The 17,033-nt window shown below is 40.2% G+C and overlaps 1 protein-coding gene across 2 annotated transcripts in view; it reads left to right on the forward strand.

Moving 5' to 3' along the window:
- Positions 1–313: 313 nt before the first annotated feature.
- The window catches only part of ANKS6 (ankyrin repeat and sterile alpha motif domain containing 6), a 34,274-nt gene continuing 17,554 nt past the window's right edge, over positions 314–17,033 (forward strand). For both annotated transcript variants that reach the window (XM_081951849.1, XM_081951850.1), the window contains exons 1-8: positions 314–763; positions 2,468–2,964; positions 4,816–4,860; positions 5,461–5,665; positions 9,331–9,437; positions 9,522–9,661; positions 10,005–10,209; positions 12,562–12,611. In XM_081951849.1, the coding sequence (XP_081807975.1) occupies positions 411–763; positions 2,468–2,964; positions 4,816–4,860; positions 5,461–5,665; positions 9,331–9,437; positions 9,522–9,661; positions 10,005–10,209; positions 12,562–12,611 (1,602 nt within the window). In that variant the 5' untranslated portion in view covers positions 314–410. The remainder of the gene's footprint in view (positions 764–2,467; positions 2,965–4,815; positions 4,861–5,460; positions 5,666–9,330; positions 9,438–9,521; positions 9,662–10,004; positions 10,210–12,561; positions 12,612–17,033) is intronic.

The following is a 17,033-nucleotide window of genomic DNA, read 5'->3' on the forward strand; positions in this document are numbered from 1 at the left end:
ATGTGAGAGTCCTGTTTAAAACTCGTATTTCAAATGTTTTACAAGTCTCTTTTAAAAATCCTAAACACATACCATCTATCACATAATAATCTTAAGAATGTAAAATTTTCTGCCCTGTTTCTGAGGAAGTAATCATGGCAGGAGTGGAGAAAGAAAACTTATTAGTGTTGACACTAAGTGCCTGAATTAAAGAGTAGAGCTGTGTCCCAAGCAGAAGACCTAAGCTGATTCCCTTTCCCATATTAATTGAAACCATCCTTTTCTCCCTCCCCCTGTCGGAGGCCTCAGCGGTGCAGCCCTCCCTTTCCTAACTCTGGAGAACTTGGCGCTTCGGCCGGATTTCTCCCTCCTTCTCACGGGCGGAGCGGAGGAAGATTGCGGACGGGTTCTGAAGGGGGCCAAGTCCGCCGATGGGGGAGTGCGGGGTGCCCGCTGGCGTCCAGTTACTACTTCGCGCTTGTGATCAGGGAGACTGCGAGTGCGCCCGGCGATTGCTAGTAGGACCCTCGCCTGCCGCCGGAGCCGTCGAAGAAGCCGCGGGGGAGGCTGGCAGCGGCTCCTCTAGCGGAGGTGGGGTTGGGGCTGCGGCGGACATTCCTCCCGGCTCGGTGCCAGTGGACTGCACAGACGAGGCGGGCAACACCGGCCTGCAGTTCGCAGCGGCCGGGGGACACGAAGAGCTGGTGGGCTTCCTGCTGCGGCGGGGGGCCTCGGTGCAGAGCCGGAATCACTGCGGTTGGAGCCCGCTCATGCAAGCAGCCAGGTTAGCGCGACGGGAGAAACGGGGGGTGGCTCAGCGGTCCTTGCTGGATAGAGCTGGGCTGGCTATGTGGCTCAAGCGCGCTGCCTACAGTTCAAGCTCGGGATAAAAACAGTGAAACAGCTGCTTTTTTTTTTTCCACTGCCGAGATGGAATCTTTGCTTTTTGTTTCCAGATCGGTCTCCTTTGCCTCTCCAGCTAGATTATCCTGGATCTTTGGTTTCCCTGACTCGTTCGCACTCATTGCACAGTTGTTATTATGTTGTTCAATATTCTATTTCTTTCCAAGTTGCTTCCGTTTTCTTAGCATGGTAGAAAGTGAGAGATGAAAGGTAGTATACAAATGTAGACATGCAATGATATGCAAACAAACGTGTATATCTTTATATCATCAATATCTCAAGTGACTGTTAGAAATTTATTTAATGCTGCTTTGTTGAGCAGGTGCAAGATTTTAAATTTTAAGTGTATTGCTTAAACATAATGCCTGAGCAACCAAATCCATATCTGAACCCAAACACCACTGAGAATATACAATATTTCAGCAAACAATATATTTATGTATTATTATTATTATTAGTTTCTTATAAAGCATTAGCGGCAGGCATTCACCGTAAATCTCAGATTCAGTGGCATGGAATGGATTCTGACTCCTTCCATAGTTTGTACTTTGTCCTGAGATCGTTTCCCATCATCTCCCCTTCTCTAGTATAAGACTAGACAAAAACAGCATTGAGAGGCAATTTTGAAGAAAAATCAAGTTGGAGAAGGATTCAATACATTTCCCATTTATGCATGCTGTGCCTTAATGAAACGCTCTGGGTACTAAGTGTTTGGAATAAAAAACAGAAATATGCTGCTAAATAATTTGGTTTGACACTGAAAGCTAAAACATTTGTAGCTCTGTTGGATATAGTTTCAGCTTCAGGCTGGGCCTTCAGTCATATTATATGCAGAATGATCCTGAGATACTGAAGAAAGCATAATAAAATTTTGAAAAAGTAATAAACCTGGAATACAATAAACTAGAACAAAAGTCACTGTTAAAAGAAAGGCAGTATTTTATTTTATTTTTCATTACCTATAGTATCTATGGAAATTCTCAGTCATCCAGGTCATAGTTGTCCCAAATCATGGGTTTGGAATTACCTCTAGTAGTTTTACACAGCAGAACTAAAATACTCATCAGCCGAGTTGTTCTTTTATACAGGCCTTAGCCCTTTGTGCATGGTTTAAAGTCATTTTTGTAGTATGTGAAAGAAAACTGCTTTGGGGATATTTGAATTTGTCCTGTTTCTCTATCTTTACCACTTATCAAATAAATTCCTAAAGCCATCTTTCTATCAAATAGCTTTGATAACACCCTCCAGCATTTCAAACATTGGAATACTTCCAAAACTTATTTTATTGGTTAATCTTTACTTAAAGAACTACATGTAGTTTTACTACAGATGCTGCTGTTATTATGTTATACAGTTATTATATAAAAATCCCATATTAATCCCATATTTTTGGCAATACATTCTATGAGCTTTAAGTAATACAGAAACCTGGCCTCAGTATTCTAGTTAGTCTGAGAACGAAACTGGGGAGGTTCCCAAATGCTAATATCTGTTATGTTAAAGCAGAATCCTTTTAAATCTAAATAATACACATTTATTTTCTTTGATATTGTAATTATTTTCTTTTTCTTTTCTGCAATCAAAGGTTTGGACATCTAAATGTGGCTCGCATCTTACTGGAAAATGGAGCTGACCTTAATGCACAGAATAAATTGGGAGCCAGTGTACTCACCATAGCATCACGGGGCGGCCATATCAGTGTGATTAAGCTGCTGCTGGAATCTGGTGCTTATGTTGACAATTATGATCACTTGAGTGTTAGCTTGGACAGCAGTAAAGAGGAAATGCCAGCTGTCACTCCACTCATGACAGCTGTCCAACATGGGCATGAGGCAGCAGTCCATCTTCTATTGGACTGGGGAGCTGATTGTAATTATTCAGTGAAGACTATGGGCTGGACTCCCCTCATGTTGGCAGCTGTTAGTGGAAGAGCTAGTTTAGCCCAACAGCTTATGAACAAAGGAGCCAATCCTGATCATCTGAATATTCTGCATAAAACACCATATGAAATATCTGTGGATTTCAAACATGAAGATATGATGGATTATTTGGCACCTTTGACAACAGTTAGGCCTCAGACAGGTATGAGCTGCTTTCACTTTATCTTGGGGTTAGGTATAATTTTTTCTTAGCAAAGAAAATAGATAACTTGCTATATTTAATGGATAGTGAGCCTAAGACAAGTCTACTGAGGCCTAAGATATATACACATAAAATACTTAACTTCACTGTTCTTTTTTTTTACTTCAATGTAACTACACAGTCCAGATTTTTTTGTTTAGAAAAATTCTCCTTTATCATGTCAGATTTTTAAAAAACCAATAAGTAATATAATTGTGTGCTTATATTCATAATAACAAAACCTGTACTGTGGCTGCATGATACATCTTTTATGTATTATCTGAGTTTATGCCTGGCATTAAATTATAAATTATGACCAAATTATAATTCAAAATCCAGTCCTCAGAAGGCTTAATCTCTCAAAAAACACATGGTTACAGGTCACAAATAATTTGCTTGCTTATCTTTGAATTAGGAAACATTATATGACCGTCACAGCCTATTCATCAGGAAAAATCCTTTGTCTCCTGTTTTAAAATAGAAAAACACTGGATTTTGAGTAGCTAGCATTCGTTAATCTTGTTATGGAATATTGCTACACTTCTAGAAAATTATACTGTAATAATAAATTGGGCAGTTAGTTAAGCAGGTTTGATTATTGACATTCATGTCTGACGTTCATATCAGTCATACTGAGATCTTTTTCTGGTTTTTCACATGTTATCGTTTCAATCCACCCTGTCATGTTATTAATCCATTTGATTTACCCTATGATCTACCCTGGGCTCTATGTATTGCATTAAAGCTGAATATTCATAATGTAGTTAAGTTTAATATGCATTATTATTACTAGCAAAGATTATTCCTGGGACACCTGTAAAGAGGCTTACTATTCACACATGGATTCTCTCTGGTTCATCTGGCCCTGGGTTTCTGTATATCCAAACTAATCTAACACCATATCGTCTTGGTAGTCTCCCTTACCAGTACTAGAATGAGATAACATTATTTTAAAATGTTAAGACTTTGATGACAACAATAAATGGAAATGTAATGAAAATTAAGAAAAGGAGGGATGTTATACTATTACAGAACATTTACAAAAATTGGAGGTCCAATTTTTTGCATTTCAGTTAGACTAGAGAAGATTGAAATTATGGACTGCCAGTCATAATAAATAATAAATCAATAGTTTGCCTTGTCTTCCTGTGTTCTAAGCACCTAATGGGTAAGGAGGTAATAACCTACCTCATCTCCTTCAAGAGAGCCGTGAAGACTTACAGTAGTCCTTCCTCCAGGCCATGGACTAGGATGAGTGGAGGACTTATTTGGGAAAGTGTGTGTTTGAGGCTGGGTATTTTTCCTTTTAGGTGGACCATTTTGCTTTTCTTGATAAATTCTTTTCATACTTGCTTGTTGTTCTTTGCTACCAGAGTATTTGGAGTCAGATGATCTGATAAATATGATTTCTAAATGAATTTAATGTTATTTCACACAGCTGTTAAGTTTTTAAAATTACCTGATTTTTTAAAATGGCTAAAGGTTTTTAACATTGCATGCTAAGAGAAACTCAGTATTCTTTCCATTTAAAGAAAGAACACTATAGTACATTCTTTTCACAGAACCAACAGCTGTCATCTTAAGAGGCCAAGAGGGAAAGAAATGGACTGCGCTTTCTTCGACAGTCCTCAGGAATAAGCATCTTCATATTATACTACTCAAATGTTTTCTTTACTTTTGCCTTTCAGAAGTTGAAGTGCAAATTGTTGAGTAAATCCGTTTATTTAAAATTCTGGTACTAATGTATTTTCTGTAGTGTTACCATAAGTAACACCTATATGATATACATATATCTGTTTCCTCTTTCACTAGATAAACAGAAAAAACAACCTGATATCTTCCATGCTTTAAAAATGGGTAAGAGCTTTATAATTTTAATACATGTGGTTTTTAATCTATGATCTGGCTCTGCAGTTGCTTGAGAAGTATAATAGCAGTTTGCAACCAAAGATTTCAAATCTTTATATGAACTTTGGTTAATGAGTTTTGGTAGCTCATTGTGTGTAATTCTTTCTGTCTTTCTGTTCCATTAGTTTATTTCCCTTCTCTGTCTCTAGTCATCTGCTTTTTCCTCATTCATATTAATTATTCAACTTTTCTGTTAAATCCATCTCTCTTTTTCTTTGGCTCTTACTCTTTTTTTAGATCCCTGTAACTTCTCCCCTCTTTCCTAGGCTGCTCTGCCTGCCTGTAGGATCTGAACAGGGCTATCAATGCCAGCAAGCGGACCTTAGGTTCAGGGTAGTCCATACTGCCAGCAGTCAGTCCTTATCAAAATTCAGGGTTGATTCTTTACAAGCCCTCTTCTGTTCAAACAGTAAGTTCTCAAATTGTGTGGGACCCACCTATGTAAAGATTAATGTAGCTATAGAAAATCAATTAATAGCTAATAAAAGAACTAGAACTAATATTATATTTCTTTTTGAACATTTCAAGTTGGTGTTATTTTCTCAATAGGAAATTTTCAGCTGGTGAAAGAAATTATTGATGAAGATCCGGCACAGTCCAATGTCATTAATGATGATGGTGCTTCTCCCCTGATGATTGCAGCTGTTACTGGACAGATGCCCCTTATACAGTTACTTGTTTCAAGAAATGTAGACATTGACAAGCAAGATAATGTCCATGGCTGGACAGCATTGATGCAAGCCACATATCATGGGTAAATACATTTAATTTGCTAGAATGATTTGGGAGAGGTTTCCTTTTTTTCTTAAAATTACTATTGCCTTTCAATTGTCTCCGCCAATCTCATAGGATGAAATTATAATCTCTTTATGATGGCAACCCAATTACCGGTACATAAACATTTAGGATTAGTTTGGTCCATACATACAATAAGCCATGATGATGGCTTATTCAATATTCTATCATTAAATTGTGATTTAGTGAGTGTAAGTTAAGTTATTCTGTAGCTAACAGCTACAAAGTTATATGTATGTAGAATAGATGTTCTTCTTTTCTTTATGGAAGAATTTGTAGACAACATTGTTATTTATGTTACAATCTATGGGCAAGTCTATCTGATACCTTTATTTAGGGAATGTTTTTCTACCCTTTTTCTGATAAAATTGTATTTATCAGACAAAACATAAAAGGAAATTGTTCCTATTGTAGTTCTCATTCTATATATTTCTTTATTCAAATACACTAAACATAATTGCTGAGGTTTCTGAAGATTGAATTTGTATGACACAATCACAAATCAGCCAGTTACTTTTAGTCTACATGAACCCAACCTGTATGGTTATTTTTTTTTAAACAAGTTTTATTGATTTTTACAAATTTTTCCAAGGAAAAAGGGTTAAAAGGGTGTAAAAACATTTTGACAGCTACATCGTGCGGGGGAGAGCAATCCCCCCAAGTCTCACAACTTTTACAAACAAGGGTAGAAAAACATCAACATTTGAATAGATATTAGCAGTTTTGAGTTTAACACTAAATCATCAGTGTATTTCAATCATTTTGTTTTGTATCATTCCGCAAAGGTACATTGTAACAACAATTGCAATAATGTTTCAAATCACTTTTGTGCTCTGAGTCTTCTAGTTGTTGCATCCTCCCCGCCGTCTGTTGGCAGAGCCTCAGCCCCTCCCTCTCTCATCTCTCGTGTAGCATCCCCCATTTCATCTAGGAGAGCATTGTGTTTTTTAGTGAAAGCCTCGGCCTCCACAACTGTATTAATTCTAATTCTGCTGCCCTCCCAGAAAATCAATATGCCTTCTGGTAATAACCACCTAAACCAGACCCCTTTGTTATATAATTTTTTTGCTAAAGAGGAATATTTCTTCCTCTTATCTCTTACTTTCTTTGGAATCTGTTTAAGAATGGTTATTTCTTTATCTTTATATTTTAGTGGTCCTCTCCTTTGAGCTCCTAGAACCTCATCTCTTGTGGTCTTTCTACGAAATTTAACATGAACTTCCCTTGGAACATTGTGTGTTCTTGCATAGGCTGAGTTAATCCTATAGATCAAGTCAATGTCCCACCAAAGCTGTTGTTTATCTCTATTAATATATTCTGCTAGTATTGTGGTCATAATCTCCTTAAGATCTTCATTCTCAACTTCTGGCAGATTTTGGAACCTAAGGAAAAAAGACATCCTTTCAAATTCCATTTTTATCATGTGATTTTCAAATTCTACATTCCCTCTTTGAATTGTCTTCACCTCGTCCCTCATCCCAACCGCACCCTCCTCCAGTACACCTATTCTCTGTTCATTCCGTGTGGCTTGTTGTTTCGTTTCTCTGAGCTGATCATTTAAGTCTTGCAGTTGTTTTTTTTATTTTATCCTGTCCCTTTAAGATAGATTGAAGCATCTGGTGGGTAGACAAATCCCTTGCACTCTCTTCAGGGGCTTTAGGTTGTAGAAATGACCCTAGTTGTGACTGCTGAGCAATCATACTTGACGTAGAAGATGTCGGGGCCGATGAAGCCTTGCCAGGCGGTAACTTTTTTGGACCCATCTTGAAGCTCAGAAATAGTTATTAATCTGTACAAAGAAATGGCATCTGCAGGGAAGCACAGCCGGTAGAGATCACAAGGCAGGCAAATCCAAGAGAGAATAAATCTTCTAATACTGGACTAAATCAAATAAGTTTATCAAAATATTCCAAATCCAAGGGAAAAATGTATTTAGAGAGGCTCCTGGAGATCTCTAGGGTGGAAACTAGTTCAGAGCCATAAAATCTTCCAAGGGAGGAGTTTCATTCATAGAGACAAAGAAGAAAGAGGAAGTTGGCCATCTTGGCTCAGCCTTTACAGGTGGTCAGGAAACAACAAGACCAAAGTTCCCATAGATAGTTTAGAGAAGAGTCAGTTCAACCATCCTTTCTCTCGCAATTGTGGTCAGAAAATTTTTCTTCCCATTGTTTAAGGGAAGTGAAAGTAAGTTTTTAACTCTCTCTCTCTCCTATGAGAGATTTTGCAAGTGCCGCTTTTCCGAGGGGGGTGGAAATTCCCCCCCTCCAATCTTAACTCTTCCAAAGGTTGAAACAGAGTCCTGAGAAAAACTGCAATTCAATCAATTGAGTAAAACAATAAAAAACTTGGGGAGACCTCCCACCTCACCGCACTTCAGCTGCATCTTTCAAATTGCTCGTTTCCTTCCAGGCTCTGTTCGGCGAAGGCGCACGGTGGCATTCCGTGCACCCCCTACGCTTTCCGGCTCCTGGGGCAAAGCTGGAGACACACACACCCCGCGGCCGCCGCCATTCCAGGGGGTCCCAGCAAGCCGCCCCTATGGCAGGGCGCCCCTCCAAGGCACCCTGTGCTCCCCCTAGGCTTAAGGGGAGCCCACCGAAAAGACGAACGGCGGACGCACGCGTCCGTCGCCTTCGGCTACCGGAAGTCGTCCCCAGCCTGTATGGTTATTGTTTGGGGTTCTGTGAAGCTTGAAAATTGAATTAAATGAGGAAACCATGCTTCAATTAATCAAGAATAAATGCGTCCAGTGAACGTAGTCATCAGCTACCAAGCTGTTTAGGCCAAGTGAAAATGCATTGTTTAAAACTGGAAGAATGCAGTGCAGAACCTTTGTTGATGCAGCTTTAAGGGATCTTGTAAATAGCAGTTAGAATCTTAGAGTATTTCTGGTAAGTAAAAATCATTGGATAGTGGTTGATTGGAAATAGATAGATCTATAATCAGAAATTTCTTTTTATTTTTATAGATGAGGGGTACTGTAAGTTATAAACATCAGATTGGACAAGCAATATGTTAAGCAAGCCATAGAATTATTGATGATAATTGAGTTGAAATGCAGATGAAACACTGTGGCTGGATCTCTTTACTTAGTACAAGAACCAGGTATAGGTAGTCTTCAACTTACAACGACAACGGAGCCCAAAATTTCAGTTGCTAAGCAAGACAGTTATTAAGTGAATGTATGACTTTTCTTGCCACATATGTTAAGTGAATCACTGTAGTTGTTAAGTTAGTAATATGGTTGTTAAGTGAATCTGGCTTCCCCACTGATTTTGCTTGTTGGGAGGTTGCAAAAGGGGATCACATGATCCCGGGACACTGCAACTGTCATAAACATCAGCCAGTTGCCAAGCAGCTGAATTTTGTTCATGTGACTATAGAGATGCTGCAACAGATGTTAGTGTGCAAAACAATCATGTCACTTTTTTCAGTGCCATTTGTAACTTCAAACAGTCACTAAGCGAATGGTTGTAAATTGGGGACTACCTCTATAAAGAACAGAAATCAACAAGAGTTTAAGAGGGATTAGAGGTAGGAAGAAGTCACCTCTTTCTAGTAACATCTTCTAATATAATCTGTCTTTAATATAGTTATGTAGTTTATATTCTGTTTTATTTAAAGAAATAAAGAAGTTGTTAAGTATTTATTAAATCAAGGAGCTGATGTCAACCTGCGTGCTAAAAACGGATATACAGCCTTTGACCTGATAATGCTGCTGAATGACCCAGGTACTTCTGTGTGCTTATCTTGTATATCATAGTCTTTCTATAGTTAGACTAGAAACACTTTACTAAACTGTGTGAATTTTGCAGATGCAGAACTTGTGCGGTTGTTGGCCTCCGCCTGCATGCAAGAAAAGAATAAGCAGAATAGCAAAGTAACTGCACCCTTTTCCAGAAATAAGCAGTCCATAGGTATTCCATTGTTGCCAGATGACAAGGGAGGATTGAAGGTATAGAAATAATATATTTACCATTTTAGTGAATCTTTGTTTGAACAGAAATCTGACAGCAGGCTTCAGCAGCTTTCTATTCTGTCAGTTTGGGGGACAATTTCAGTTTTTCAGAGAAAGTTCCTTCTTTTTCTATGTCACTGTTCATTTCATTGCTGCTGGCTCTTAGCTAAGGCTTGTTCATTCACATGAACGTTAGCCAGAGGAAAGGAAGGACGGAGGAATGTTTTCCAAGTTTCTGTAGACTTCTTAAACTTAATTATTAATTTATTAATCAGTGTCCTAATTATCACCCATTGTTGTATGTCTAAGGAAAACAACAGAGTTATATTTTCTTTTCTAGTCATGGTGGAACAGAATGTCCAACCGATTTCGCAAATTGAAGATGACCCAAACCCTAAATCATGGATTTTCCATGAATCAATCTGTACCTTTTCCAGAAGAATCAAAATCCCTATTTGACTGTACAATGAAGGCTGCGTTACAAAATGATAATACTGTAAATCATGATGCCACTACAGCTTGGGCAACAAAAAGCAAGTCTAATGGTAATAAGTATTAACTATTACAAACGTTTTCTGCATTTGTATATCTGTATGTGCCCACGTGCATAATAAAACAGATTTAAAGTTTAGATTAATGGGAGATTTGGACATTCTTTTAACAGATTTTGATGTATTTAATCGACAATGCAAAACATTTGAATGGGCACTCCACAAAGCATTTTAGCACATATACCCATTCACAAAGCCTTACAGCAGCTGAAGTTTCTGCAATTTTGCAGTTATTTCAAAGATTGTCCAAACTTTTTGTGTGTACAGATGCATGGACAGCCATTGCATCTAACTGGTCATGGAAATATTTTCTGCTCACACAGGTACATGTACAAAAACTAGGAACAATTTTCAGTTGGGTAGTCTTTCCAGAGAACATGCTGCTTTAAAGTTTCTACGGCGGGTGGTTCGCTAATTACCTTGACTCTTGAGATTCCCCTTTCAAATGTTTATGAATGTTTACATGAAAACCTGTTAAACAGTTGGGAATCATTAGGTTATTAAATAATAAATATTTTCATAACAATGTGACTAGCTTATAAATAATGGAAACAGGTTGCCAGAAAATTCTAATTATTTGCTGCCATCTAGTCATAATTGCTGCTATTATTGATTTTTGTAACCTAGATATGATAACCTTCGACCATGGTATCCTACTGCGACGACTCGGGGGGTTGGGAGTGGGGGGCACCGTTTTACGGTGGTTCTCCTCCTACCTGTCGGATCGATCGCAGTTTGTGTTGACTGGAGGGCAGAGATCGACACCCAGGCACGTCACTTGTGGGATGCCCCAGGGGTCGGTTCTCTCACCCCTCCTGTTCAACATATACATGAAACCGCTGGGCGAGATCATCCGTGGTTTTGGGGTACGGTATCATCAATATGCTGATGATACCCAACTTTTCATCTCTACCCCAAACCACCCAAACGATGCCCTCGACGTGATGTCCCGATGCCTGGAGGCTGTGCAGATCTGGATGGGGAGGAACAGGCTCAAGCTCAATCCCTCCAAGACTGAGTGGCTGTGGTTTCCGTCATCCCGATTTGTACATCTTGTTCCATCTTTGACGATAGGGGGAGAAATTTTAGCCCCCTCAGAGAAGGCTCGCAATCTGGGAGTCCTCCTGGATACGCGGCTTAGTTTAGAAGAACACCTGACGGCCGTGACCAGGGGGGCCTTTTACCAGGTTCGCCTGGTATGTCAGTTGCACCCCTTCCTGGATCGGGATGCTCTGTGCACAGTCACTCATGCCCTCGTCCTTTCTCGCCTGGACTACTGCAATGCTCTCTACATGGGGCTGCCCTTGAAGAGCACCCGGAGGCTTCAGCTGGTCCAGAATGCGGCCGCGCGGGTTATCATGGGGGTACCTAGGTGCTCCCATGTTACACCCCTTTTAGGCGGCCTGCACTGGTTGCCGGTTGTTTTCCAGGTGCGATTCAAGGTATTAATTATGACCTTTAAAGTACTCCATGGCTTAGGCCCAGGGTACCTGCGAGACCACCTACTGCCACCAGTAGCCTCCCACCGTCCAGTACGATCCCACAGAGTTGGCCTCCTCAGGGTGCCGTCAGCCAGGCAGTGTCGGCTGGTGACCCCCAGGGGGAGAGCCTTCTCTGTGGGAGCGCCTTCCCTCTGGAATGAGCTGCCTCCGGAGCTCCGCATAATCCCTGACCTCCGGTCCTTCCGACGTGCCCTAAAAAGTTGGCTTTTCCAGCAAGCTGGCCTGGCCTGTTAATTTTAATTTTAACTTATTTTAAATGTTCTGTTTTTTTTAAAATTCGGTTTGTTTTTGGGGAAATGGATTTAATCTTTTTAAACTTTTGGGATGTGTGTTTTTTAATGTTGTACGCCGCCCTGAGTCCTTTTGGAGAAGGGCAGCATATAAATCCAAATAAACCAAACCAAACCAAACCAAATCTTATAACCTTTCTTGAATTTAGAGTGCAAGTACAAAAATGTAGACAAAGATCGAAAAGTCTGTGAGTGGCTTACTAGCACATAATACTACATAAGCATGGATCCCATTAGTTCCTTGTTTCAAGGATGTTGAAAATCCCATGTAAGATCAGGACACATCTATAGTAACTATGTACTTTTAAAAGCAATAGAGATGAAAAGAAAACTCCTGCATATTTAGAGCTGTAGAAGATTTCTGTATATGTTTTTAAATGATATTTTAATGTATTAATAGAATACAGTGAATTGCATTCTTAATTGAATTGAGTCATTATATTACTAGGAGAAATTGTGGTGGCATGTAATATATGTTCCTTTTTTTGAACAAAGATTATTTTGTAGGTTTACAATGACACAATTAACATTGGTTGGATATGTTTTCCCTTCAGTTATCCACCCTGGCAAGGCTGGAAAAGATGATGATTTTCTGGCTACAGTGGTAAGTCAGCTTATACAGCTACCATAACCTACAGTATCAAATGTTGGCAGATTGACCAGTAACTTTGTGCAAAAGGGAACCACTAGCCCTGTTCAAGCATTCCCTTTGTGTCTTCAGTTCAACTTATGAGGAATGATGAACATCCCCTCCCCTCAAAGTGTCAGTTCTTTGCTACGTGAGGAAACAAGGTAAACCAGATGATAAAACTGACTATATAATGACACTTGGAACTCTATTGATATAGAGTATAGTAATAGAACCTTGAAAGCCCATGGAGTTTCTCTATCCCCATCTTATACCCAAGAGAATCTAGGTAGGATAGTTTTCAGCTTCTTTCTTACCCCTTTGTCTCTATCAGATCTAAGCTAGTTTTTAGTAATTGCCCTTGTGTTCCTTCTTAAAGGTTGTCTCCATGCTTTTCTACACCTAGTTGCAGGTAGTCTTTGTTTAGTGACCGCAGTTGGAACCAACAACTCAGTTCTTAAATGGTCACTAAGTGAAATCATGAACACATTTATGATCTTACTTCAGCCTTTCTTTGCTTTACAGATAGGTAGTTGTCTTAAATATAAGGATTAGTCACAAAATTATTTTTATTACTATCATAGCTGCAAACAGTGGCTAAACGAGGCAGTCTCTAATGAGGATTACCTTTACACTGTTTATATATGTGAGGAACTGTGTCTTTGCTTACAAATATATAATGTGTAGCCGAGCTCCAAAGACAATAGTGGTAGATACCAGCTTACACAAAGGCCATTATGTATATCATGAGGTTCCCTATTACAGTTAGTCATGATTTAATTATGGAGACTCCTTACAATCACTAGAATAGGGAAGGGAGGATGGGGATTGGTTACCATTCCTTGAATATTTGATTGGATATTAATATTATGTTAACATTAATCTGTTAATAGAGGCCTTCACCCTGACATGGATAGACAATGGCTAAAATGGTGATGATTAACATATTGTTAGCATTTAACAAAACTAGTGGTTTCTTCGTATACTACTATTCCAATAGTGAAATAGCAGCTACATCGTTTTGTTGAAGAGCCATATAAAATACAGTATTATTTTCTATAATTAGAATAAGAAGCAACTGTATGCTGCAGATTGTTTGGAATGGAACAGTTATTATGGTTTCCCAAGGCATTTCTTCAATTGTGCACTGTGATACTGTTAAGAAGCAAGCAGGCTTATGGCTGCAAATCGTGAAGAAAGAATGCTGCTTGAATTAACATGGCCTAAATAAAAAATGGTTGGCCCTTCCTTTCTATCAGTATATGAGAAATTGCTTTGGAAATGTTCAATTAGGAAGTGTCCTGAACAGTTACTTCAGCATGGGGAAATTAAATGCCAGGAGCTACAAAATCATAATTGCAAGGCTTGGAATCTATAATGACTGCAACTTGTATTTGGAAAAATCCAGTTCCCAATGCTGATTTTAATCAATACTGGATTGAACGATGTCTTCCAAGCAATCATTGAGTAAATGAATGCAAAATGACTTCAGTTCTGGGAATTAGGAAGATGCTCTTGAAAATGATAAAAGTGGATGATTTTTTAGTGCTTGGGTTTGTAGAAAACCTAGTTCAACTGGTAGGCGTTACAAAACAATGTCTCGAATTGGTATATATATCTGTAGGTATACTCTAATTTATTTTATACAGAAAGGTACTATAAAATGAACTACCGTGTTTTCCCGAAAATACAAGAGGGTCTTATATTTTTTTGACCCACAAAATATGGCCTTGGGCTTATTAAAGGGGGGGCTTATTGTTTTTGGGTTGCTGGGCGGCTGCTCCCTTGCGACCGGGCTCCCGAAGAGCTGGGCACAGCCTCAGGGTCGAATGGCTGTGTTGCGCTGTCGCAGCAGCAACACAGCAGCCATGAGGTGACCATGCTTGCGAGCAGCCGCCCGGCAACCCTTTCCAGCCGGGCACAGTGCCGCTTACCGACCTAGCGGTACCCGGAAGGCACCAAGCAACACATGTGCCTGTTCTCCGCCCTCCGCCTCCCGCGACTCGGCACCTTCAGAATGCCCCTAGGTGAGTGAATGGGGCTCTGCATGGCTGGAGAGGGGGGTTGCACGAGCGGCTTTTCCGCTCCCCACTCGCGCGACTCGCAGGCTCACGATGCCCTTGGTTAACTCTACAGTACCTGCAGAGCCAGGGCATCTCTGCTGCTGGCACCGCCTGCCGCTTGGTTTTTTTTTTCCAGCTTTCAAAGCATGGAGGACAGATGCTGCTCTGGAAGTACGCTCTATGGTAGCGTACAACCATAGACCGTACTCCCAGAGCAGTATCCTACCTCCGTGCTTTGGAAGCCGCAATGGAGGATGGATGCCGCTCTGGGAGTACGCTCTATGGTTGCACGGTCTGCAGCCCACAACCATAGAACGTACTCCCAGAGCAGCATCCGTCCTCCGTGCTTTGAAAGCCAAAAAAGAAAACCCAAGCGGTGGGTGGCGCCAGCAGTGGAGATGCCCTGGCTCTGCAGGTACTGTAGAGTTAACCAAGGGCATCGTGAGCCTGCGAGTCGCACGAGTGGGGAGCGGAAAAGCCACTCATGCAACCCCCCTCTCCAGCCATGCAGAGCCCCATTCACTCACCTAGGGGCATTCCGAAGATGCCAAGCCGCGGGAGGCGGAGGACGGCGAACAGGCGCTCACGTTGCTTGGTGCCTTCCAGGTACCGCTAGGTCGGTCAGTGGCGCTGTACCCAGCTGGAAAAGGGGGTTGCCGGGCAGTTGCTCACGAGGTGGTCACCTCATGGCTGCTGTGTTGCTGCTGCGATAGCACAACACAACCACTCGACCCTGAGGCTGTTCCCGGCTCTTCGGGAGCCTGCTCGCAAGAGAGCAGCTGCCTGGCAACCCCCCCCCCTTCAGCTGGGCACAGCGCTGCTGACCGACCTAGCGGTACCCCGAAAGCACCAAGCAACCCGAGCGCCTTTGCCCCCCACATCGTTCCCGCAGCTTGGCGCCTTCGGAATACCGCTAGGTCAGCAAGCAGTGCTCTGCCTGGCCGGAGGGGGGGATTGTCCAGGGGGCTTATTTTCAGAGGGGGCTTTTTTGCCCACCCGAAATATGTGGCAAGGCTTTAGTTTCAGGGCAGGTCATATTTTCGGGGAAACACGGTACTAAGCGAAGTAGATACATCGTATAAAAGTTATGACAGCTAAAATTAGTAGAAATGGTTGCCTTTAATTACTGCTTAACTTAATAATATTATTAAACTCTGACCCTTCCTAAACTTCCACCAATATAACTGGAGAAATGTCATTCCAAATATGAAGGGTCATGGCCTGCAGATTGAAAAAAAGAGAACATCTTTGTATCTATTAAATCTGTTGCAGGGATCTAAGGGTAAGGATATTGTAGGTGCTACTGGTTAGAAGAGAGGAGTACAAAATTTTCTTGTGCAGGTAATCTTCAACTTAAGACCATTTGTTTAACAGTGATTACAATGGCCTTGGAAAAAAATGATTTACAATCTATCTTCAAACTTAATGATAGTCAAATAAATCCTGCAGGTGTGTGATTGAAATTCAGGCACTTGGCTAACTGTTCATATTTACAACTGCTTGCAATGTCCTGAAATTACATGTTCACAATTTGTGACTTTCCCAGCCAGTTTCTGCCAATTGGTGAAACCATATTTGCTTAATAATTTGCTTTAATGGTAAAAATGGTCATATAATTGGGTCTGGTCATGTGATGTCTTATTTAATGACTGCATTGCTTAGCAACCAAAGTTTCGGTCCCAGGCTTCAGTCCTAGGTTGAAGACTATATGATCAGGATTTCAGACATGTCACAGGAAGACCAATACGGAAGGAAATTAAATAAAATGCTAAATAAATAGTGATATCCAAACTTCACTAAGAAAAAATAAATAAAATGAAACAAAGCAGAATGCATTGACAATAAAAAAAATAGGAAACTCAACTTATCAAAAGTTACTTGGGACTTGAGCATTCAACTAAGAAAAGTACTACTTCAGAGAGAAAAGGTTGATAATGGCTCAAAGGTGAAAAAAATGAAAGGGTTTCTTTGTTTGTTTTAGTAAGTATAATAAAGTTGAAAAGGTGGCTAAAGAGGCAAAGACTTGGAGCAGAAACCAGAGTAAACTAAAAGAAAAAAGTGTTCCTGTATGGAGCTTTAATTGTTTTCAATTCACCATATCATTTAATTTTTTTATTTTCTATTTTACCCCTTTGATTCTCTCAAATTCTTCAATTTGATTTTTAATTGTGGATTAGTAAATAACCTATTGGGCAGAAACCTCCCCAGATAGTTATTGCTTATTGTAGAGGTTTGATGCAAACTTAGGCCTAATCACCTTCACTTTTATATGATTAATTTATCATAATTCAATGATGCATTAAATGCTATTTAGGAACTAACTATATTCTTATGA

This window comes from Natrix helvetica (genome assembly GCF_964273705.1).
Source record: "Natrix helvetica genome assembly, chromosome: 4".
NCBI classification, from domain to species: Eukaryota; Metazoa; Chordata; class Lepidosauria; order Squamata; family Natricidae; genus Natrix; species Natrix helvetica.